This window comes from Schistocerca serialis, chromosome 7, assembly GCF_023864345.2.
Source record: "Schistocerca serialis cubense isolate TAMUIC-IGC-003099 chromosome 7, iqSchSeri2.2, whole genome shotgun sequence".
Classification (NCBI taxonomy): Eukaryota; Metazoa; Arthropoda; class Insecta; order Orthoptera; family Acrididae; genus Schistocerca; species Schistocerca serialis.
Window position 1 is genome coordinate 248,139,510 of NC_064644.1, and position 25,022 is coordinate 248,164,531.

A 25,022-nucleotide genomic window follows, 5' to 3' on the forward strand; every position below is an offset into this window, starting at 1 on the left:
TGATATAAAACTTGCTGGCAGATTAAAACTGTGTGCTGGATCGATAGTCAAACTCTGGACCTTTGACTTTCCTGGAAAAGGGCTCTACTAACTGAGCTATCTGAGTACGCCTCATGACTCATCCTCACAGCTTCAATTTTTCCAGGCCTGCTAGACTGCTAGTTTCACAGGAGAGCTTCTGTGAAGTTTGGAAGGTAGGAGACAAGGTACTGGCAGAACTGAAGCTGTGAGGACGGGTTGTGAGTGGTGCTTGGGTACCTCAGTCAGTAGAGCACTTGCCCGCAAAAGGCAAAGTTCCCGAGTTTGAGTCTCAGCCCGGCAACAGCTTTAAACTGCCAGGAAGTTTCAGGTCGAAGATCACTGCAGAATGACGCAAAGCCCTTGTGAGACTAGGGGAAAGCAACAGGGTAAACTGCTGTGGGTCCCTGGTCACTCAGAAATCAGTGGTAATGAACAAATCAACAGGCTAGCCAGGCCAGCTCCAACGGCTCCATTTCCTGGACCAAAAACTTTCCTACGCATCATTAAGGCGATAACTATGAAACTAGTTCAGTAGACAACATGTATAATATTGGACACTATGATCCCAAAACAAAAACTTGGCAAGCTAATGTTGCCAAAGTCATGTTTTAAGAGTAGTTCTCTACTCTTGGCCTGAACAGGAAACAGACTAAGCTCATGGTAGGACGAGCGACAGGCTACGGGAACTTTAAGAAACATATAAAAATGATGGGTGTAGAGAAAGAAGCCCCTAGGCGTAGACTGTGTGATGAGGACAATGGAACTGCATGACAGCTAATCTTCCAATGTGAGTCACTGGAGATCAATAGGCACACAAAATTGTGTCTAAAAAGGAAGTAGTAAGGGGCATTGTAGCATTCTTCAAGAATACTGATTGGCTTTATTAGAACCACATGGAGTGAAAATTCACAATAAACACTGTTTCAGTGCAGCCAATAGTGGGCCAGGATTGCTGTTGTTCTGATGTCCCTGTTCAAATCAAATCAATGAGATGCAAACTGGGTCACATCATGTTGTGCACATCCTTGCCATCACTACTGAAATGCAATTACCACCACCACACGCTACTCATTTCTAATTTAGTGCTTTATGTTCAACAGTGTAGAATTTAATGACACCATCTCTGTTTTATAAGCATCTCATTGTCAGACACAATTTTGGAATAATATCCTGCTGTGGCTATCTGTCACAAAACTAAGAAACCAACAGAACTTTAGTGAAAAGATTAAAAAAATTAGTACCACACGAACATAATATGGCTCGATCAGTCAAGGTGAATGCAAAAAAAATTTGACACGTTAGGTTCAGAATGAATTTTGTACTATGTTTCTAAAGGGGAGCACAATCAATTCCTTCAAGTATTAGAAGATTTTGTATAATACCTACAACACTGGAGGGAGGATGTTTTGGCTCCAGCACAGCATTTTATTCGGTTTGGTTTGATGCCCTCTCTCTCTGTTCTAATGAATAAAATTTCAACTTCCACTTCATACAAATTTTATCACTGTTGGCTTAGCAAACGTTGCAAAAAGCCTATCTTGAAAGACCAGGATATAATTCAGTTTGGCTATGGAATGTCACTTCTGATAGCTTTATCCAAAATTCTTGAAAAAGTAATGTATTCATGAGTGGCTTCACATATTTGTCAAAATTAGGTACTATGAAAATGTCAGTTTGGTTTTCAGAAAGGCTTTTCAACAGAAAATGCTATATATGCTTTCACTGATCAAATATTAAATGCAATGAATAACCAAACATCACCCATTGGAATATTTTGTGATCTCTCACAGGCTTTTGATTGTGTGAATCATGAAATTCTTCTAGATAAGCTTAAGTATTGTGGTATGTGTGGGATAGTGCATAAATGATTTAATTCATACTTAACTTGAAGAATGCAGAAGGCTGAAATTAACAGTACAGATAGTCTACAAAAACCAGCAGAGTCCTCTAACTGGGGAGGTATCAAGAATGGTGTCCCACAGGGTTCAGTCTTGGGGTCCCTTATTGTTCTTAATATATATTAACAACTTGCCACTCTACATTCATGAAGATCACTCTATATTCATGAAGATGCAAAGTTAGTTCTTTTTGCTGATGATACAAGTATAGTAATCACATCCAAGGAGCAAGAATCAGCTGAGGAAAATTATTAAGTGGTTCTCTCCAAATGGACTCTCACAAAATTTTGAGAAGACACAGTTCATACAATTCTGTACAGTAAATGGCATAATACCATGGATAAATATAGACTATGAATGGAAGTCTGTTGCTAAGGCAGAATATTCAAAATTTCTGGGTGTGTGGACTGATGAGAAATTGAATTCTTAAGAAACACATTGATAATCTGCTGAGACGATTGAGTTCAGCTACTTGTGCAATTAGGGTCATTTAAAATGTTGGTGATTAACATACGAGTAAATTAGTCTACTATGCCTATTTTCATTCACTGCTTTCATATGACATCATATTTTCGGGTAATCCACCATTAAGAGAAAAAGTAATCATTGCACAAAAGCATGCAATCAGAAAAATAGCTGGAGTCCACCAAAGATCATCTTGCAGACTTTTTTTTAAGGATTTGGGGATATTCATAGAACCTTCACAATACATGTCTTCACTTTAAAATTTGTTAAAAACCTATCCCAATTAAAAAATAATAGCAAAGTGCATAGCAACAACACTAGATGAAAGGATGATCTTCACTATTCTGCATTAAATCTGCCTTTGAAACACAAAGGAGTGAATTATGCTGCTACAAACGTCTTTGTTCATTTACCAAACAGCATTACAAGTCTGACAAACAGCCAACCTGCATTTAGAAACAAATTAAAAGAATTTATGAAAGATAACTCCTTTTACTCAACAGATGAATTTTTAGACATTAAGTAATAATTGTAAAAATAAATCAATAAATAAATAGATAAACAAATTTAATTATATCACTTAAAGAAACCTTATGGTAAACTGACAATTTCCACATTATTACGAAATGTCATTCATGATCTATGGAACAAGTAATGGTGTAATGTAACTGTAAACCTACATTTTATTTAGTCTGCGAATGGCAACAGCTGAAAATGAAGTAACAAAATGAAAGTTCAACATTCATTGAGTTTTAATTCTGGCGATGCACCAATAAACAAACAAACAAAGGCAGAGTGGGAAAAAACATAATGTGACACAATGCTGAGTTAGCTAAAATATTTCTTTGTCAGACTTATATGACCCAAATTCCAACTTCCTTCTCCAGCAACTACAATGTAAAAAGCTCAAACACTTTTGTTACAATATCTAAGAGGTACTTGGTATATAACAATTTACCTTAGCAGCAACATCACGATCCCTCTCACAGTCAAAAAGGAAGGTCTCAAATACTGAGATATGAGCTGAATCCCATAATGTAGTCAAGTATGTTTCAGTGAACTCGAACTCGATGGGAAACTGCTGTAATAGCTGCCACACACAATCCAGAAACAGCAGGAGTTCAGGGGACTGCAAAAGCACACATCATTGAGTATGATTTCAGTGTTGATTACATTTGTTTTATGGGACAAGTAAAGTTATGGCACAGAACTTTCATGTTTAAAAAATATGTTTGAAATAAATAATGTATTCTAAAATGGAAGTTAGCCAGCAAAGTAAATTACAATAAAGTCTTCAGCACTCACTAACCCTTTCAGAAGAAGAGCGTAGAACATGACCAAGTCTTGAGCTAAATGGATGTCCCAGAGACACCCATTCCTTCTGTATGAGTGCCTGAAATCCTACAAGTGTTCGGTACTGTGGAACCAATAAAAGCTGGCACAGTGATGAGATCACACAGCACATGTCACGTCCCTCCGATTCTTGAAAACACAGAACAACAACAGTATTTGTAAGATGTTGCACATATTACTTTAGTGCTGAATCAACAGTACAGAACAGTTTTGCCACCAACTACTTTAAATAATTGAAACAGTTTGAATACCAGGATCCCATCACAAAATTAGCTATATCTGAGCATTATGAGGAAGATGTTTGCATGAACTACGTAATGTCCTTTCAGGTTATGTTGGCAGGACTTTTTATGGATGTGCTCACATTTAGATTCCAAATTGTGTACATCAGCGTGTGAAAACACTACTGATGGACTTCAGTCTTGTGCAATATTGCACCAGAATAGTGATCATCATACAGTGCAAGTTCTTGCTACTTCATCTAACCCCCAATAATCCGTCTACCCACATGACTGCACAGTAGACTGATTTACAGTATCGTAACAATTCACAGTTTCTCATTGTTATGCTATATCTGGATGGAGACACATTGAATTAACTACTATACTGCTTGGCAACAGCAGTATGCCATGTCTGGATGGAACACACTGAATTAACTGCTATACTGCTTTGTTGTTGAGTCATATTATATGATTTGAAATTAAGCAAATATTATTAGGATACAAATAAAAGTCTAATTAACAATTTCTCTTGGTGTAGGCCCACTCATCAAGCTTGTCAACTGTCAAATTCCAACAGTATACATTTGTATGGACTCTGGTATATGTTAAAAGAAACTGTACTGTTGGCCCTTGCTAATATACAATTGCGATAATGCAAGTGACAACGGGATCTTACAGACTGACCCACTTCAATATGCTTCATACTTCCAGGATTTGAAGGGCAGTGTCTGGCATCAATTAAAATGCACAATATGATGGAATTTCTCTCTCTTCTTTAAAATCACTGAAGAAAGTCACCTTCGAAAATCGGGAGATTTCCAATTGCTGTTGAAGTGGAATGATCATATAAAACTAATTGTTGGTAAGGCGGGTACCAGGTTGAGATTCATTGGGAGAGTGCTTAGAAAATGTAGTCCATCAACAAAGGAGGTGGCTTACAAAACACTCGTTCGACCTATACTTGAGTATTGCTCATCAGTGTGGGATCCGTACCAGGTCGGGTTGACGGAGGAGATAGAGAAGATCCAAAGAAGAGCGGCGCGTTTCGTCACTGGGTTATTTGGTAACCGTGATAGCGTTACGGAGATGTTTAATAAACTCAAGTGGCAGACTCTGCAAGAGAGGCGCTCTGCATCGCGGTGTAGCTTGCTCGCCAGGTTTCGAGAGGATGCGTTTCTGGATGAGGTATCGAATATATTGCTTCCCCCTACTTATACTTCCCGAGGAGATCACGAATGTAAAATTAGAGAGATTAGAGCGCGCACGGAGGCTTTCAGACAGTCGTTCTTCCCGCGAACCATACGCGACTGGAACAGGAAAGGGAGGTAATGACAGTGGCACGTAAGGTGCCCTCCGCCACACACCGTTGGGTGGCTTGCGGAGTATCAATGTAGATGTAGATGTAGATGTAGATGTACATATTACCAGCTTACTAACACAGATGCCAGCAGCTGACTGCATAATATTAAACTCTAGTAATTTGTTCAGGGTGTATACGAGGACAAGGAAAAAAATATTCCCAGATTTTTCCTGGATTTCCCAGTTAAAAATTCACTTTTTCCACATTAAGTGACAGTACACCTTCCCTCAGAACTGTAAAACTCATCAGTTCTCTGAATGGTTAAGGTTTTATGCACCGGCAAAGAACTTCCTGGCACTTTAGAAAACAAACACTAGGGAGGGGGGAGGGGGGGGGGGGGTAGAAACACGTTTTGGAAAAATATTTGATGGGCAGCAACACATATGCTATATATTCTCGTATTACGATAGGCTGCATAGTTTCATATTACGAATGTATATATTCGAATTCAACCAAACACAGAACATTAATTTCTGAAGCACTGATATCAAGATTGCGATGTCCTTTTGTACGCCAATCATAGCTCACCAGTCGATGATAGCACATATTCAGAGTATAGAACTCATGCTGTAGTTAGACAATAGCAATATCACTATTAACTAGTATAAACACACAAACAGGAAAAGTTAATAGTTTTAATTAATATACATATTGCAGCTACAAGGAAGGCTAAGCTTCCACATATAATATTGGTATTTTTTTTTGCATATGTTACATTTTAAGATACTTCACCCGAAAGTACCAGTAAAATTTTAAATAATGACATAAATGTCTGGCCTTCTGGGCTCAAAATTCTTCCAAGTGGCTGGCCCTCAAAGTGTTAAACTTTAAACGAGAAACAAACACCCTGTGATTTAAGAAATTCAAAGCAGATTCTCACATAAAACAATTAATCTTGTGTGACATGAAATTTACTTTGTAAGTAACACTTTTCAAACCAACAGTCCAAATATTTTCCTGCGACCTGTTAGATAACATTTCAGCAGTTGTCAGAGGGAGCTGGAAAACAGGTGTTACTGTGCATGCCCAGCTACAATGACGTAGGAAGCTCGTATGCTTGTATGTATATAGAATTAAGAAATCTTACATTAAATCCTGAACGAAACAGGATATCACAGGATACTCCAAGAGCTTAGGAATTTTGTAAACTATACTAAAATAAATAATTTGGCTTAAAGTGCACATCAGTATGTCCAGATTCACAAAGAAGTAGGTCCCAACCTGATATTAAGTTTTCCCGTGTGGTTTTTGGGGTGCAAATTTTCTTGGGTTACCAGTACTGTAGTATCTCTGTTTCGTTCTTTATTACGGCATAAAGCCATACATGCCAGACGATCAAAACATGCTCTCGAAATTCAGCAAACAGTTGAAACCAGCCAATAGTGTGGAATGAAACACTTTGTTACAAATAAATTGACTGCCTCTGTGGAAAAGATCAATAAAACCCAAATTTCTTTAACAAGCCGTCAAAAATAACTTCACTGTTCTGCAAGGCAATTAATGCTTCACTACCAAAAATGTGAAAATAAAATAAAATTATAAAACCGAAACTAATAACATATTTTAGCTTTCCGTAATTATGTGAATACATTTTAATTCGCTTCATAGCTCTCAGCCACAGAAATCAGTAAACAAAAACACGACTCATGAGGAGACTAAGCATCTAGCTGCTTATTGCTACTGCTGACAGAGCTACTAGCCACACTTCAGGTAGCCAGAAGCGGGAGAAGGTACTGCTCACAGGGGACTCAACTGTGAATGCGCATGAGCCCACTGGCAACTGCTCAAATGAACTATTGCAAACAGCAGTGACACAGTGCTTATCGGAAGCAGTTTGTTGTTATAAAATATTGCATGGACTTTGTCCTAAAGCCTTTGACAAGCTTTGCTATTGGCAGACACTTGTGTATGCACTGTGTTTTTTTGTTGTAAATGGTGCATTTCCTCTGCAACTCAAGTTTTTTCCTCTCTAGTTTATTTGTTGTTGTTGCAGTATTATTCTGCAGTAGTAGGACACACTAAAATTCTTTGTTACAGTATCAGTTTTTACCACTCAGAATTACATAAATTTAAATGAAAATAAAAGCAATGACAAATTCCTGGAATTCTAAAAAATTCCCAGGTTTTTTCCAGTTTAATTTATGTGAATACTTACATTTTGATGTTATTTTTAATTAAAAACAGAAATATGTTATTTTTATTAAATAACATGATTCAGTATTTTTATTAATATTTCCAAATATTAATTAACATGGGATTAAAAAATATAAATAATAAAAATAAAAGGTTGGTGTTGGTGAGATCGAACCAATGGTAATGCAATTACTAAACTTTTACTTTACACACTCAGCTACAGGTAATAACATTAATAAGGTCAACATATTTTGTAGATAAGTGGTCAGATAACTTCTAATTTTCAAGTGAAATTTTTTTTGAGCTGTTTTTAGAAATGTACCCCACTACTTGGAAACTGACGTCTGTGCATTTACTTTCACATCCTACAATTATGAAGAAAATATAGGACAGCTAGTCCCTAAGGTCCCCTAATGAGTAAAAAAAGTCCTCTTACAAATTAAGACAGATTAATCTCCTATGTTACACATGACAACTATTTTATTAGATTTCTGAGCTTAGTTAAAATACCAGTATTTACTGGCAGATCAATTAAAGGCTGGTATGCAATTTGCATAAGAAACATCAGTCTTATTATGTTCCTGACTTATCAGGAGGGACTGTGTGTGTGTGTGTGTGTGTGTGTGTGTCGTATGGCCAATTTCAATTTTATTTTGTCCATTCTGGTGTTATTTTTTTAACATGTGGTGTTATCTGCTGATTTTAATGATGTCCTTTTTGCCAATTTTGGTATTAGTTTCTGATGGCCTATTTTTGAAGTACAAACGATTCTCATTTAGTTGCATAGGCAGACCATTTCTCCAAGAATATAGAAAAAACCAAGGAAAGACAGAAAACATTAAAAAATGCTGATGCATTATATTTACTGGCATCACAGCTCACATTTATTTAAATTATTTAAAAAAATCTTTTATGTTAAACCCATTTAATCTTATCAATTAAAATCCAGCAACCATACATCATTGAAAAATGAAAATATTGTCACCATTACTTCAAATTTCTCTTCTGAAACAATATGCTGCTGATAAGTCACCACTTCACTACAGCAAGGAAATCACCTGTATTCTACATTTGCCCCAGTCAGAACATGAGGCATTTGAAAATGTGCCCATTCCCTACTGGCACACAAAGTTGCTTTTCCACTATATTATGAAGGAATGTGTATCTCTATAGAACATCTAAATGGCTGAGATTTGCTATTCAAGGTACATTTAACAAACTCTTTGCCATGGGAGCATTACTTGAGGTCACCACCACCACCACCATTATCCTATCACTCAAGCAAGAACTTACGACAGTCAGTAGACACATGCATGGATCTGTGCCCATAGAGGGGTGCAAGAGATCTGTTTCTGGATAAGGCAGGCAAGGTAATTTCAGTCAGCGAAGGCCTCGGCACACTTGGCATATCTGGGGAGGGACTGTTTGTCTCTGCAGATGGTGACAGCTGCAGGTGGTTACTGCATATGGAAGGAACTTCTTGGTATTGAATGGATGCCAGCTGTGGAAATGGGGGTGTTGGTATTGTTACTGGTTGGTGGGTTTGATGTGGAGGTAGCTACTGATGGTGCTATCCCTCAACAAGTCAACATCAAGGAAGGTGGATCATTGAGCTGAGGAGGACTAGCTGAAGTGAATGGTGGAGATGTTGAGGTTCTAGAGGAATGCGGATAGGGTGTCCTTACCCTCAGTCCAGACCATCTCTCTATTCACATTCCTCCACAATCACAACACCTCCACTTCAACAGTTGCCACCCATTCCACAATGTCCAGTCCTTCCATACAGCCCAGTCATCTGTGGTCATTGCATCTGCAATGACATGCAACACAATGTGCTCGACTTGAATGACTTCTCCACAATTCACGCCAGCTCGATTCTACCCATCAACAACAGCTTCTCTGAATTGTGCAGGTGAGGACTCCCTCTACAACATACTCTTCGTTCTCATTAACTCCCCCCCCCCCCCCCCCTCCAAATCTTCGCTAGCCCCTACCTCCACGTGCCTCTTTCAGCCTCACACATACTTTTCGTTCCCCCAGCACGGTCCTTTCCCCCTTTCGCTTCTGTCAACCCCACCCCTCCTTCTCCCTGCAAATCTCTCTCGATTCTGCACTTAGCAGCCCAATATCCTGTCCCTGCCACAACTGCACAATCTTACAGGGAGCACTACAGTATCTTTTTCCACTTATAATTCTTATTTCTCTCCTCTTCTGTACTCCCAGCATCCACCCCAATCAATATTGCTAAGCTAATATTTACCAACAGGCTACTCTTAGATGTGACTCTCTGCCACTCCACGTCTCCTCTATGTGGTGAGTAACATTCTATCCTAATTCATACAATTTATATTATTATTCCATTCCAAATTTTCCACTGTTAATTTTATGTAATTGTTGAAATCACTGACTAGTGGCTTAAGATGAAGATCCAAATTCATATACGAAGAAATTAGAGTGTTAATATTTTAGGATATCTTCACTGATATCAAACTATTTAACGTTTACCAAGCGAGGTGGCGCAGTGGTTAGCACACTGGACTCACATTCAGGAGGACGACGGTTCAATCCTGTCTCCAACCATCCTGATTTAGGTTTTCCGTGATTTCCCTAAATTGTTTCAGGCAAATGCCGGGATGGTTCCTTTGAAAGGGCACGGTCGATTTCCTTCCCAATCCTTCCCTAACCCGAGCTTGCGCTCCGTCTCTAATGACCTCGTTGTCGACGGGACGTTAAACACTAACCACCTACCTACCATTTAACGTTTGTAGCAAAAACATGTATATCATGTAAGTATATACTGAAACAATTATAAAAACATGCACACACAAATAAATTTCAACAAGAAAATACATTCAAGTATTGATACACAGCATTCACTTAACAGCCAGCAGCTGAAGATGTGTGACACACACAACTTTTCAGACTCTCACAAGAGAGGACAGGAGCTTTACTATTAAGATATTAGGACACGGGAGTTGTGCAGAGCCCCAAGTCAATGGCCAATTCTCGTTTGTTTGTATTTAATTTACATTACTTAGAACACTAGCAACACGTCTTAATGAAATAGCCATAATGTAAAAACAATGTACTGAAGCACTGTAGATTTTATACAAGTCACTTATGATATTTTTACAGTCATTTTCATTATATATGAACTTCAGATAGGCATAATCTGTAACTCTTCAGGCAGATGGGTTACCTTCATAACATCAAATGTTATTGAATTTAGCATATGTTAAATTTCAGGAGTAAGTAAGAAACACACATTTTTTTGTTTTCTCCAAAAAAATCTCTGCCCTGAGATACAAGCCTCCAAAGATGACACTGCGAACACCATTTTGAAGATGCGAATTTCAGAAAATTTTTTAAAATGCTGTATCTCTCTAACAGTTCTAGATGTATTGTTAGTGACTTTTTTATTCAAAAGATTATTGCTTTATGATTACAATGGTATCCTCCATTTGGACATATCTGTCAGTTCCTTTACTGTCGCCTTTTTATTTTTTATATAATTTAGGTTTTTTTTTTTTTGGTTTCAAAAATGACAATCCAGAAAAGTTAGATTTTTTTCTGTTGATATAGTTATATATTACTATTTTCTCTATAAAGGAGAGCTTCCACTTTAAAGCTGGTCTGGTTTTATTTTAAAAAAGAAGAAACTACATTTGAAGAAACTGTATTTGAAACACCAAAATGAGAGAAACACGTTGAACCACGTCATTTCTGCAGCTGACATAGATGCATTGTGGAATCATACTTAGACAACTGAAGCCAAGACTAATATCGCCTTGCAAACGTCTAACGGAGAAGGTACTGTCACGAAATATGGCAAATTTAAGTAAATAAAAAATAGTGACCATATTTTCAACTTTTGTCTTAGCCGGGAAGCCATATTTCAACTGGGGACTGTAGCCGGGATATTGTGTTCACGAGATCTTCAACAGTGCTATGAGGAAGAAAATTTTTGTGTGTTAATACCAGTTTCTTCAGAATGTGTGTTACAGTGTTTGTGTTCATCGGGAAGTAAAAGTTTTGGAGAAGAAATGTTTCGGCAAAAAATATAATTTTCGACAGAAGAAAATAATTCAAGAATTTTGGTCAACAATCACATGGATGGAAAACGTGGTTTTGCAACAGTAGAAGAGTGTTCCAGATAAGTCACGAAACCCTAGTATTTTGTTAAAACAATATTTTTATCTTGTTTTGTATTGTTGTGTATAAATTTTTGTTCTTCACAATGACTTATGAGATTTTCAAGAGTATTGTGTCTAAAGTAGAAAGTAGTAATTTAATAGACTTCGAACATCAGGACAGGTCAAATGAAACAGAAAGAACCAATCAATTTGATTTAAAAAGTTTTCTTGTAAATTTCACGAAAGAAATTAAACAATCAGTTGACGACAATAAGACTTACTGGGATGAAAAAATTGATAACATTTTGTTGCAAGTCCAAGCAGTCAATACCCAAGTGGGTGAGCTTTCGAACAGAGTTGGCAGTGTTGAGGAAAAAATTGAATCTGTGGAAGCAAAAGTAAATGAAATTGATGTTAAATTGAGCGGTGAAATTAATACTGTAAAAAATGAGTTACTGGTAGATAGGGAAAGAAATTTAATTGATTTTAATGAGATAAAAGGGGAAATTAAAAATTTGGATGAGAATACAAAAGTTTTAGTAAAAAATGTAGAACAAAAAACTGACAATCGTTTGGTTACTCTAGAAGAAAAAGTAGAATGCAATGATTTAGAAAACAAAAAATCTGTCAAAGAACTTAGCGAAAAAATTGAAAGTTTTGACATTGAATTTCAAAGCAAAAATTACAATGTCAACACATGTAATCTTGTATCTAATATTCCAGTGAAGCACTTTTTGGTAGATGGACCCTTACATCCCGTTGATTTTATGCAGTATTGTAAGGATTGTTTTTTACCTCACTCACCAGATGAAATAAAAATTAAATTTGTGAAAAAATTCTTGGAAGGGGAAGCTTTGACTTGGGCAAACCAGATTGTAACTTTGGGGATGACCTTTTCAGAATTTGAATCAAAATTTCTGGAAAAATTTTGGGATGATCTTAAACAAACTAGAATCAAAAGTGAATTTTTGAATGGGCGAAACTATAGAGAATCAGATGGGAACATGAAACAATTTTGCAAAAGTGAACTTCAAAAACTTATTCATTTAACAAAACCTTTGGATGACTTGATCAAAATTGATACCTTAAAGAGAAGATTGCCATCAGCAATGCAGTTGAGTTTAGTTCATTGTCCTGATAGTAATGTAGAGCAGTTTCTCAATTATATTGAAAAGTTGGATAGGGTAACAATAAGAACACACAGTGGGTTTACTCAGAAAGGTAATGGTCAAAATTGGGGAAATGATAACTTCCAAAAAAGGGAACAAAACAATTATCATGGTGTCAGTCAAAATTCAGGGGGATATAACAATTTTGAAAAGAAGGACCATAATTTTTGTCCAAAACAAGAACAACATTTTCGCGTTAATAATCAACAAAATAGAGAACACTTTAGGGATCAAAATCACAGAAATTTTGATAGAGGTCAGTACAATAGAAACTACCAACAATCAGGTAATGTTTGGCATAGGAATGGGATCAGAAATGTTGATCAGAGACATTGGCAGAACCACAATCAGCAGTTCAAACAGGAACCGGAAATAAAAAACGAGTAGACGCCCCCTTGAAGGTCCGCAAGGTTGAGGCAGAAGGTGAGCATGATGAAAGGACCAATGGATGTGACTATCATAAACCCAAACATGACAGTTCCAAACCTAAGCTATCACATGAGGTCATTAGTTGTTACTTATTGAAAAAATTTCAAGAGGAAAATAATGATGATATTGATAAAGATAAAATTTTCAGTACACAAGAACATACAGTAGATAAAAGTAATTGTGATTTAACATAGTTTTACACTTGGGCAGAAAAGAACAACACTTTGTCAGATGATGTAATTTGTAGTAGTTCAGAGATGTGTGTGAATGAAAGAGAGAATGCATGCTGTGAGAATGAAAATGTTGGTGAAAGGGATCAGGTAACTTTAGAAAGGGGAAATAATATTTTGGGGGATAATTTGAATGTGTATGACCTGAATATGTGTAATGATAATGACGTTGTTGATAATGATGGTAATGGTATTGATGATGATGTTGAGGAAAGGTATTTCATTAGTTTAAATAGGGAGTTGGGTATACACATGGTTGAAAATGGATTAAATAGTGAGAATATTATAGAAATTCCCAGGGATGTTACCAGGATGAATAAGGCTCACAAGCTGGATGTATGTGAAAGTGTGAATTTTGATGTTGTTGGTAAAGAATCTGACTACACAAATAACGATGACACATGTATAACTTCTAACCTAAATGAAACTTTTACAGATACTAATGATACACACACATTTCTTATGAATATATGGCTGAACAGTGAAACTATTTCTTTTGACAAGAACTTTAGAAAGATGCTTATTAATGTATGTGAAATTGTATGTCCTGAGTGGTGGAAAAAGATGAGATATTTTATTTTTGAAAAGCTGAAGGATAAGTACTTCAGTAGTATACAATGTGATTTGGACGAAAATTCTTGGCTATTTGAGATAATAGAGAGTACTCATGACAATTTTGTGTCTTGTGAAAATTTTATAACTGTGACAAATAATACATGTAATGATATACCATATGATTCTGATAAGTATAGGTTTGGGGAAATTGAAAGTGATTTATTACACGAGGATACAGGTTCTGAGAAAAGTGATCAATTTTGCAGTCCTTATATAAAAGTTCCAATTGGGTCATGGATTGGTAAATGTTTAATTGATACAGGAAGTGAGATCTTGGGAATATCTGAAAGGTTAAGCAAGAAATTGAAAGTGGGGAAAGATTATGTTGAAATGCCAGTTGTTGGGGTAAAGATAAAAGGTGCTACTGGGAAGAGCAGTAAATTGGTAAAAAGCCAGGCTTTAGTGACATTTTTAATTGAAGGCAAGTTGTTCACACATGGATGTTTTGTAATTCAGGAATTTAATGAGGATTTTCTTTTGGGTATGAATTGGATAGTAAAAGTAAATACAGCATTTGATTGGGTTGGAAGAAAACTTTTGATAGAAACTAGTGAAAGGGAATACATTCAGACAAATTTTGTGAACACACTTGGTGATCAGAGTAATGGAAATTCTGACAGTATCAATTTACTAAAAGAAAATAGATTGGAGAATATTGAAACTCATAAATTTGATACTGATGAAGTTGAATTTGGGAATTTAGTAAATTTGAAAATTTCAGAAACACTAAATTTATCTGGGGAGCAAAAACAACAGTTAGAAAATCTGCTGTGGGAATATAGTGTGAGCTTCAGGTAAAACCTCATGAACCATTTTTCATAAAACCATACAGTATTGCAATATCAAAAAGACCTGCTGTTGAGAAAGAGCTGAAAAAGATGGAAGGATGTAATATAATAGAAAGGAGTATCAGTGCATATAATAATCCTCTAGTAGTAGTTTCGAAAAAAGATGGTGGAGTAAGATTGTTTTTGGACTCTAGACTCTTAAACAAAATTTTGTTCAGACAGACAGACCATCCTGAAAATATTGATGAGTTACTCTATAAATTTACAGATATAAAATATATGTCAAGTTTGGATCTAACTTCGGGTTTTCATCAAGTACCACTTCCGGTTAATTCTAGAAAATATACTGCTTTCTTGTACAATGGTAAGAGTTACCAATATTGTGTTGCGCCATTTGGGTTAAATTCTTCTGTTTCCGAATTTATAAGAGCTTTGGATCATGTACTGGAGCAAGAACTTGCGTCTAAACTGATAATTTATGTAGATGACATTTTGGTTACAGGGCAAAATTGGGAGGAACATCTTTTGATTTTGAAGTCAGTTTGTGAAAAACTTAGAAAAGGGGGGATGACATTGAAATTAGAGAAATGTAAATTTGCAGTTTCTGAATTAAAATTTTTGGGTCATGTTGTCACAGACAAGGGAATTTTGGCAGATCCAGAAAAAATTAAAGCAATTTCAGAAATTCCTATTCCTAAGACTAAAAAAAACGATTAAAGTCGTTCTTTGGGTTATGCGGTTATTACCGAAAACATATAAGTGATCAGAGTCTGAATGCACTATGTTTAAGTCAATTACTTAAGAAAAACACTGTTTGGGTTTGGGATAAAAGTTGTCAGGAAGAGTGTGATAAAATTAAGCAAGAGTTGAGGAAGCAACACTTATTACACAGACCTGATTTTAATTTACCATTTTGTTTGAACACTGATAGCAGTAATTATGGGCTTGGAGCAGAGTTATTTCAAGAAAGAGTAGAGAATGGAGTTAAGATACATTGTACCATAGCATTTGCAAGCAGAATGTTGCTCAAGCATGAGAAAAGTCATAGAAAATCCACACCCTAATGCTTATCGTTTGGTGTATCCTAAGTCAAAGAAATTATTTGGTCTCAGGAATGTTGTCTCTTTAAAACTGTATAAACAGAAATCATAATTTCAATATTTAAATAACCTATTATCATCTAAAACAAAAGTCCTCCACTGGAATACGCTTGTTAGAACAAAACTGCCTGTACAACCAAGTGTGTGTATTTGCATGTATAAATTAATAATTTGAAGTCACATGTTAATTGAAACTGATGAAAAAACACTGTTGTAACAAAGAATGAGAGAAAGATTTATTTTTACTTTAAAAAAAAAAAAAAGTCACCATAGTGAGCATTTCTGAATTTTTCTAATTTTTGAAAGCTAAGTCTTCCCTGTGGGTGAAGGCATGCATGTGAGGACATGCATGCAAAGGTATAAGTTTCAAAACCAATTTTAGATAAAGCCTCATGATATATGAGCAGTTTATTGTTGTTTATACTGATGTTGTGGGGAGCAAAAGTACTCTTCACAAGAATGTGACTTGTAGTAATATTGTAGTAGAGAGGAAAGTGTACATACATAATTGCAAAAAATTTAGATAATACTGATGTATCTTTAGCTGTACTAAAAGAAGAAAATCATAAGGAAAAAAAATACAAAATAAAAAAAAAACATGAGTAAAAAAAATTTTTAATAAGAAAATCATAAGAAAAAAAAAATATATATATATATATATTTTGTGTGTATGTTTGTGTTTGTTTGTGTGTCTATCGACCTGCCAGCGCTTTCGTTCGGTAAGTCACCTCATCTTTGTTTTTTTATATATATATATATATATATATATATATATATATATATATATATATATATATATATATATATATATGGTTATAATAGAGGGAAACATTCCACATAGGAAATATATATCTAAAAACAAAGATGATGTGACTTACCAAATGAAAGTGCTGGCAGGTCGACAGACACAAACAAACACAAACATACACACAAAATTCAAGCTTTCGCAACAAACTGTTGCCCCATCAGGAAAGAGGGAAGGAGAGGGAAAGACGAAAGGAAGTGGGTTCTAAGGGAGAGGGCAAGGAGTCACCCCAATCCCGGGAGCGGAAAGACTCACCTTAGGGGGAAAAAAGGACGGGTATACACTCGCACACACACACACATATCCATCCACACATATACAGACACAAGCAGACATATTTAAAGACAAAGAGTTTGGGCAGAGATGTCAGTCGAGGCAGAAGTGCAGAGGCAAAGATGTTGTTGAATGACAGGTGAGGTATGAGTGGCGGCAACTTGAAATTAGCGGAGATTGAGGCCTGGTGGATAACGGGAAGAGAGGATATATTGAAGAGCAAGTTCCCATCTCCGGAGTTCGGATAGGTTGGTGTTAGTGGGAAGTATCCAGATAACCCGGACGGTGTAACACTGTGCCAAGATGTGCTGGCCGTGCACCAAGGCATGTTTAGCCACAGGGTGATCCTCATTACCAACAAACACTGTCTGCCTGTGTCCATTCATGCGAATGGACAGTTTGTTGCTGGTCATTCCCACATAGAATGCGTCACAGTGTAGGCAGGTCAGTTGGTAGATCACGTGGGTGCTTTCACACGTGGCTCTGCCTTTGATCGTGTACACCTTCCGGGTTACAGGACTGGAGTAGGTGGTGGTGGGAGGGTGCATGGGACAGGTTTTACACCGGGGGCGGTTACAAGGGTAGGAGCCAGAGGGTAGGGAAGGTGGTTTGGGGATTTCATAGGGATGAACTAAGAGGTTACGAAGGTTAGGTGGACGGCGGAAAGACACTCTTGGTGGAGTGGGGAGGATTTCATGAAGGATGGATCTCATTTCTGGGCAGGATTTTAGGAAGTCGTATCCCTGCTGGAGAGCCACATTCAGAATCTGATCCAGTCCCAGAAAGTATCCTGTCACAAGTGGGGCACTTTTGTGGTTCTTCTGTGGGAGGTTCTGGGTTTGAGAGGATGAGGAAGTTGCTCTGGTTATTTGCTTCTGTACCAGGTCGGGAGGGTAGTTGCGGGATGCGAAAGCTGTTGTCAGGTTGTTGGTGTAATGCTTCAGGGATTCCGGACTGGAGCAGATTCGTTTGCCACGAAGACCTAGGCTGTAGGGAAGGGACCGTTTGATGTGGAATGGGTGGCAGCTGTCGTAATGGAGGTACTGTTGCTTGTTGGTGGGTTTGATGTGGACGGACGTGTGAAGCTGGCCATTGGACAGGTGGAGGTCAACATCAAGGAAAGTGGCATGGGATTTGGAGTAGGACCAGGTGAATCTGATGGAACCAAAGGAGTTGAGGTTGGAGAGGAAATTCTGGAGTTCTTCTTCACTGTGAGTCCAGATCATGAAGATGTCATCAATAAATCTGTACCAAACTTTGGGTTGGCAGGCCTGGGTAACCAAGAAGGCTTCCTCTAAGCGACCCATGAATAGGTTGGCGTACGAAGGGGCCATCCTGGTACCCATGGCTGTTCCCTTTAATTGCTGGTATGTCTGGCCTTCAAAAGTGAAGAAGTTGTGGGTCAGGATGAAGCTGGCTAAGGTAATGAGGAAAGAGGTTTTAGGTAGGGTGGCAGGTGATCGGCGTGAAAGGAAGTGCTCCATCGCAGCGAGGCCCTGGACGTGCGGGATATTTGTGTATAAGGAAGTGGCATCAATGGTTACAAGGATGGTTTCTGGGGGTAACGGATTGGGTAAGGATTCCAGGCGTTCGAGAAAGTGGTTCGTGTCTTTGATGAAGGATGGGAGACTGCACGTAATGGGTTGAAGGTGTTGATCTACGTAGGCAGAGATACGTTCTGTGGGGGCTTGGTAACCAGCTACAATGGGACGGCCAGGATGATTGGGTTTGTGAATTTTAGGAAGAAGGTAGAAGGTAGGGGTGCGGGGTGTCGGTGGGGTCAGGAGGTTGATGGAGTCAGGTGAAAGGTTCTGTAGGGGGCCTAAGGTTCTGAGGATTCCCTGAAGCTCCGCCTGGACATCAGGAATGGGATTACCTTGGCAAACTTTGTATGTGGTGTTGTCTGAAAGCTGACGCAGTCCCTCAGCCACATACTCCCGACGATCAAGTACCACGGTCGTGGAACCCTTGTCCGCCGGAAGAATGATGATGGACCGGTCAGCCTTCAGATCACGGATAGCCTGGGCTTCAGCAGTGGTGATGTTGGGAGTAGGATTAAGGTTTTTTAAGAAGGATTGAGAGGCAAGGCTGGAAGTCAGAAATTCCTGGAAGGTTTGGAGAGGGTGATTTTGAGGAAGAGGAGGTGGGTCCCGCTGTGACGGAGGACGGAACTGTTCCAGGCAGGGTTCAATTTGGATAGTGACTTGGGGAGTTGGATCATTAGGGGTAGGATTAGGATCATTTTTCTTCGTGGCAAAGTGATACTTCCAGCAGAGAGTACGAGTGTAGGACAGTAAATCTTTGACGAGGGCTGTTTGGTTGAATCTGGGAGTGGGGCTGAAGGTGAGGCCTTTGGATAGGACAGAGGTTTCAGATTGGGAGAGAGGTTTGGAGGAAAGGTTAACTACTGAATTAGGGTGTTGTGGTGCCAGATTGTGTTGCTTGGAATTTTGAGGTTTTGGAGGGAGTGGAGCTGGAAGTGGGAGACTGAGTAGATGGGAGAGACTGGGTTTGTGTGCAATGAGAGGTGGTTGAGGTTTGCTGGAAAGGTTGTGAAGGGTGAGTGAGTTGCCTTTCCGGAGGTGGGAAACCAGGAGATTGGATAGCTTTTTGAGGTGAAGGGTGGCATGCTGCTCTAATTTGCGGTTGGCCTGTAGGAGGATGCTCTGAATAGCCGGTGTGCATCCAACCATTGGTTGCGAAAGCTAGAATTTTGTGTGTATGTTTGTGTTTGTTTGTGTCTGTCGACCTGCCAGCACTTTCATTTGGTAAGTCACATCATCTTTGTTTTTATATATATATATATATATACACACAAAAGAAAAAAAACCACTACACTATATATGTCCAGTATCATTTTTACTGTTACAATATGTAAGCATAATGAAATTAACATTAATATAAAAAAAATTAATTAAATCTTATTCTAGGAAATGAGTTTTACCTTCCTATTATTTTCAATCTGTACGTTAGAATATTTCTCATGTATGTTTTACACCATGTATATTTGTCATGTCAAATAATTTCCTTACTTGAATTTTTTTTGTGTATGAGATTGATGGGGATTTATCATTTTCTTTATAAAGGAGAGCTTCCACTTTAAAGCTGGTCTGGTTTTATTTTAAAAATTCATTTTTTTTAACTTTTAAGGGTAATGTATGTCTTCTCTGAAGTTTTTTCTTACTAATATCTTTGTTACAATGTTTATTTCTATTGTCTTTGTTACAGTCATTTCTTGTCATTTTCTCTGTTGCAGTTATTTCTTTTCACTTTCATTGTTGCAGATATTTTAAAACTCTGTTGTCGTTTCTTGTCAGTTTCTTTGTCGTGGTTGTTCATTGCAGGTTTCTGTACTGTAGTTGTTCAGTGCTAATTTGTTTACTGAAGAGGCCTCTAAGAAATATGAGACCATCCAGTGAGTTCTGTGTTTTCGTGAGGAATTTGCCGCTTGACACAGTTGCAGTGTGTTTTGTGAAAAGGACTGTTTGAAATGGCTTCTTTTGACTGGGGCCACAGGAGAGTAAAGTGTGCTGATTGTTTGCATATCCATAAAAGAGTTATATATAAGACAAACAAAAAACCCGACTTTGTTCAGGTTGGGAATAAGTGTTCTCATTTGAAGACTGTTTCAAAGTGAAGATGTTTCCAGTGATGACTTTTTGTGTTCTAAAGGTCTTGACAGAATAACAACAATGATGGTATCTGAACAAGGTAAAGCCTCCCATGGTGCAGATGATGCAGATTTTGCATCAATAGAGGAAGAATTAAATACCTTGAATCAGTCAGCTACAGAGGTAGGTGTTAACCCTGTTAAGAAACCGTGGTCAGTGAAGTCGAGTCATAAGCTCAATGCATGAAGAAAGCACAAGGAAATTACCAAAGCTATGGATGAATACACTACAGATTCCACAAATATCAATTCAGCTGTTGAATATTGTGCATCCTACAGTGAAAACGTGCAAGTTTTAACTATTATTCCAGAGACATTTTCAAAGAAAACAAATTCGAACCATCGGTATCAAAGTACATGGTACACAAATCAAGAAATGTGATGTCTGTAAAAGGAGTCATTGGAAGACCAGATCCCTATTATGGTCATCCTGTAGAAGCAGCTCGAGTTCAAATAGTGCAGTCATTTACCTAGAAGATAAATGGGACTGTTCTCACCAGAGTGCAAACAAAAATGACACTATAACTGTAACAGTTGAAGGTCAAAAAAGTTGTGAAAGTGACGAGGTACATGACTCACGGTATTAAAGAAACTTTTGCAATTTATAAGAGTAACTATACAACTTCACGTATTGGAAGGTCAAAATTTTATGCACTACAACCTAAGTGGGTAGTTCCATACCCATCTAGAGATGTCTGTGTATGTGTGTACTGCACGAATTTTGAACTTTGTGTGGTAACTTTAAAGAACTTACTGGAGCACGTGACATATAACACCTTGGTTGGGCGAGTGAAGTCATTACTAATCTGCAACATAAAGCAAGAGACCCGTTTGTTTCAAGAATGCCTTTACAGACACTTGGCCTGGAAGACATAGAAGATAACTTGGCAGAAATTACATATGCGACATTGGAGAAAAATCAATTAAGAAAGCTGTTGCCTTTGACAGTTTCATTAATAAACTTGGTAAATGGTCGGTGAAAGCAGTAACACACCAGCATCTGAAGAAATTGCTACAACACATTGCAGAAGTTAAAGAATGTGTACAGGCTGAAGAACTATGTTTCGTGCTTCACTGTGATTTTACTGAGAACTGGTCTGTAATCCTCCCAAAAGAATTACAAGGGTATCACTGGAGTAATGAGCAGATTTCCATTTTTACCGGAGTGATATATTTTCAAAACAGGACCACAAGCGTTGCAGTTATAAGTGATGACACAGGACATGATTCGCACGTGCTTTGCTAGCAATGTGCAAAATTTTTCAACTGCAAACAGGGGCAGAGAAGATCATCATTATTTCTGATGGTGCTCCTAGTCATTTTAAAAATCGTTACCAGCTGGTTGAATTGAGTAAGTCGCTTGTGCCAACTGACTGGGTATACAGAGCTATTGGTGTCACAGGAAAGGGCCTTGTAATGGTGTAGAAGGCCGGCTGAAGCACCATGCTACAAAACATAATCTTTCCAGACCAAATGCAGCTGTGATTCAGAATGCTGAGAATCTTATGCGAGTCATGAAATCTTACACATCCACAGCCATCATTCTTTTGTCCAAAGAGGAAATCGAAGAATTCCATGAGCAGAAAAAAGAAGAATGGTCCAAACAAACTACTCCTGAGAAAGGGATTCAGAAGACACATTTTTGGACTCAAAGTGATGGGTGAACTCTTATTGCAAGCACTTTAAAGAGCAAGAAAGAAGAAATTTCGTTCGTTCAGCCAACACCTCAGAAACAGCAGGATAATATTCAGATTCACATCCTCAAAAGTGGGATGTTTGTAGCATGTGTGTATGACTGTGACTGGTGGATTGCAGAGATTATAAACATCAGTTATGAGTTAAACAAAATAATAGTGAACTTTATGCTACCACATGGATCAGCTGCTGGATATAGGTTTCCAGCTTAGGGACAACAACAACGCCACCACTTCTCACTTCTGTTCACAATATTTTGAAGATTGTAAATGCTCCAGTTCCTGCTGGTTCAACAGGAAGGCACCACTCTATATCAAAGAAGGATACTGAAGCAATGGAACACATTTCTAGTTCATTGACTGGCTAGTTTCAGTACAAAACAGAGTACACAGAAGTTGTATAAATTGACCTTTCACATACATTTTGGAACCATTTAAAATGCTTGAAAAATGAGTCTCTTACTCATCCTTCAAAACTGAAATTATGTTAAATAAGGCTATGTTTTGATTTTCATGAGCCTGTTACATGGTAATGTGGTAATAAAACAGGTTTTATGTATAGCAAAAATTTCAATTGTTTTTCAAATCTGTTCAACCTTAAAGTGGAAGCTCTTCTTTTCAGGGAATGTAGACCTATATGGTACTAATCAACAGAAAAAAATAAAAATTTATGGATTGGCATTTTTGGAAAAAAATAGTTTTCCATTAATTATATATAAAATCAGTAGGCTATAGTAAAATAACTTTGACAGATAAGTTCAAATGGAGGATTTCTTTGTAATCATAAAACAATTATCTTTGAAATAAAAAAAAAACAACAAAATATCTAGAACTGGTCCAGAGATACAGCATTTAAAATTTTTTTTCCCATTTTAAATTTTTTTTCCCAAAAGTCACATCTTCAAAATGGTATGTGCAGATTTTTTCCTAGCCTGCCTCAATTGATATGGACTATGCCGATAAGAGAAATTTGGACACACTGATATCATGTCAATGAATACGAACACGAAATCTTTTACACAGTCTTGGCGGAAGATGATCTGTAGAACAGACATGTACAAAAGTGCTAAAACTCACCCTGAAGAACCACTGTGAATCCTTTTAAAAGATGGGCGGCTGCCTCCAATGCTTTGCACAAACACAGAGACACACTGTGCAACCACCGTGTTAACTCCAGTTGCGACATGAAGTGGCTATCTTGTACCCACAACTGACGAATGGTTTCTAAAAGAAAATAGTCTGTTCAAATTTGACGTTAGACTAACACTGTCAAGAAAGCACAGTATTTACATTGTGGCATACCAATGATTAAAACATTTACTTTTCTATTTAGAATGTACCATAAAACCAACACAAACTCCAGTCAGAAGGACTGGATGAACATAAACTATACGATACTCAACCAAGTATGGTCCTTGTATTTACAAAACATGAGTTAATACATCAATGAACAAACTTTTAATACGCTGCAGATAATGGTAACACTGCTAAATAATCCAGAAGGTAAGTTTAAGTGATGCATAAAACAATTTTGTTGCCCTTTCCATTCATACATAAAAGCTTGTTGGCTGATGAAGATAAACTGCTCAGATTACAAGCCACTATATTCAACAGAATCAGATTTATACTTCTTCAGGGGAAGGTGAGACAATAGTAACTCCTACTACAGAACTTTGTGTGGCCAAAACATTAAAGAAGATAAATGTTTTCAATATAATGAGGATATAACATAGAATTTTCGTAGATCATTATTGATTTTCTGATGTGTGTTCACCAGTTGTTTGCATGATGAATTCACAACTGAGCCTGTACTACCAAACAATTACAGGAAGCAATTAAACACAAAGTCAGTGCCATTTGCTTATAATGTCTAGCAAACCATAAGATTGTTTCAATGATGGATTTCAGTAGGGTCACCAGTAACAGCTAACACATTCATGATACTGCTTTCAAAAATAGATTGGATGCCTTATCAATCAAAACACTCAAAATCTTTTGTTCCAATTCATTCTTAACATTTGAAAAGTGTAGGGAGTCTTTTCAGCCACATACTGAATGAGCTTTAATGTAAACATGTTAGGAGTAAAGGACACTACATACTGAACAACAGAAGCGTTGTTATCGATAGAACACACAAAAAAGAAAAAAAAATTGCTAGCTTATGGACTAAATCCTCTGTCGAGTTGGAGTACAACTACTCACACACTGTGCCCCTGTCTACATCTACATACATACTCCGCACGCCACCATACCTTGTGTGGCAGAGGGTATCCCTTACCATCACTAGTCATTTCCTTTCTTGTTTCACTTGCAGACAGAGCAAGAAAAAAAGCGACTGTCAAGAAAACAATGTCACCTTCCTTCCAGGAATTCCCATCTGAGTTACCAGATCATCTCCATAAAACTTTGCTGTTGTTCAAATCTACCGGTAACAAATCTAGCAGCATCACAAATTGTTGTTGTTGTTGTTTTTAACCAAGGATGTGCTTTTTCATAAGCTATTTTCCTTACTTGACCTGAGTTTCTCCCTTAATAAACTTAAGAAATCACTATTTCAGGATTCTCTCACAACTGCATCTCCACAACATGTTAGTAAGGTGTTTTTGTTGTGGTCTTCAGTCCAGAGACTGGTTTGAAGCAGCTCTCCATGCTAGTTTATCCTGTG

The 25,022-nt window shown here is 37.5% G+C and overlaps 1 protein-coding gene across 2 annotated transcripts in view; it reads right to left on the reverse strand.

The window, feature by feature from the left end:
* LOC126412281 (myotubularin-related protein 10-B) overlaps nucleotides 1–25,022 on the reverse strand; it is a 124,489-nt gene that overhangs the window by 54,867 nt on the left and 44,600 nt on the right. For both annotated transcript variants that reach the window (XM_050081792.1, XM_050081791.1), the window contains exons 9-11: nucleotides 23,435–23,581; nucleotides 3,694–3,866; nucleotides 3,343–3,513 (exon numbers count right to left, since the gene is read on the reverse strand). In XM_050081792.1, coding sequence (XP_049937749.1) covers nucleotides 3,343–3,513; nucleotides 3,694–3,866; nucleotides 23,435–23,581 — 491 coding nt within the window. The remainder of the gene's footprint in view (nucleotides 1–3,342; nucleotides 3,514–3,693; nucleotides 3,867–23,434; nucleotides 23,582–25,022) is intronic.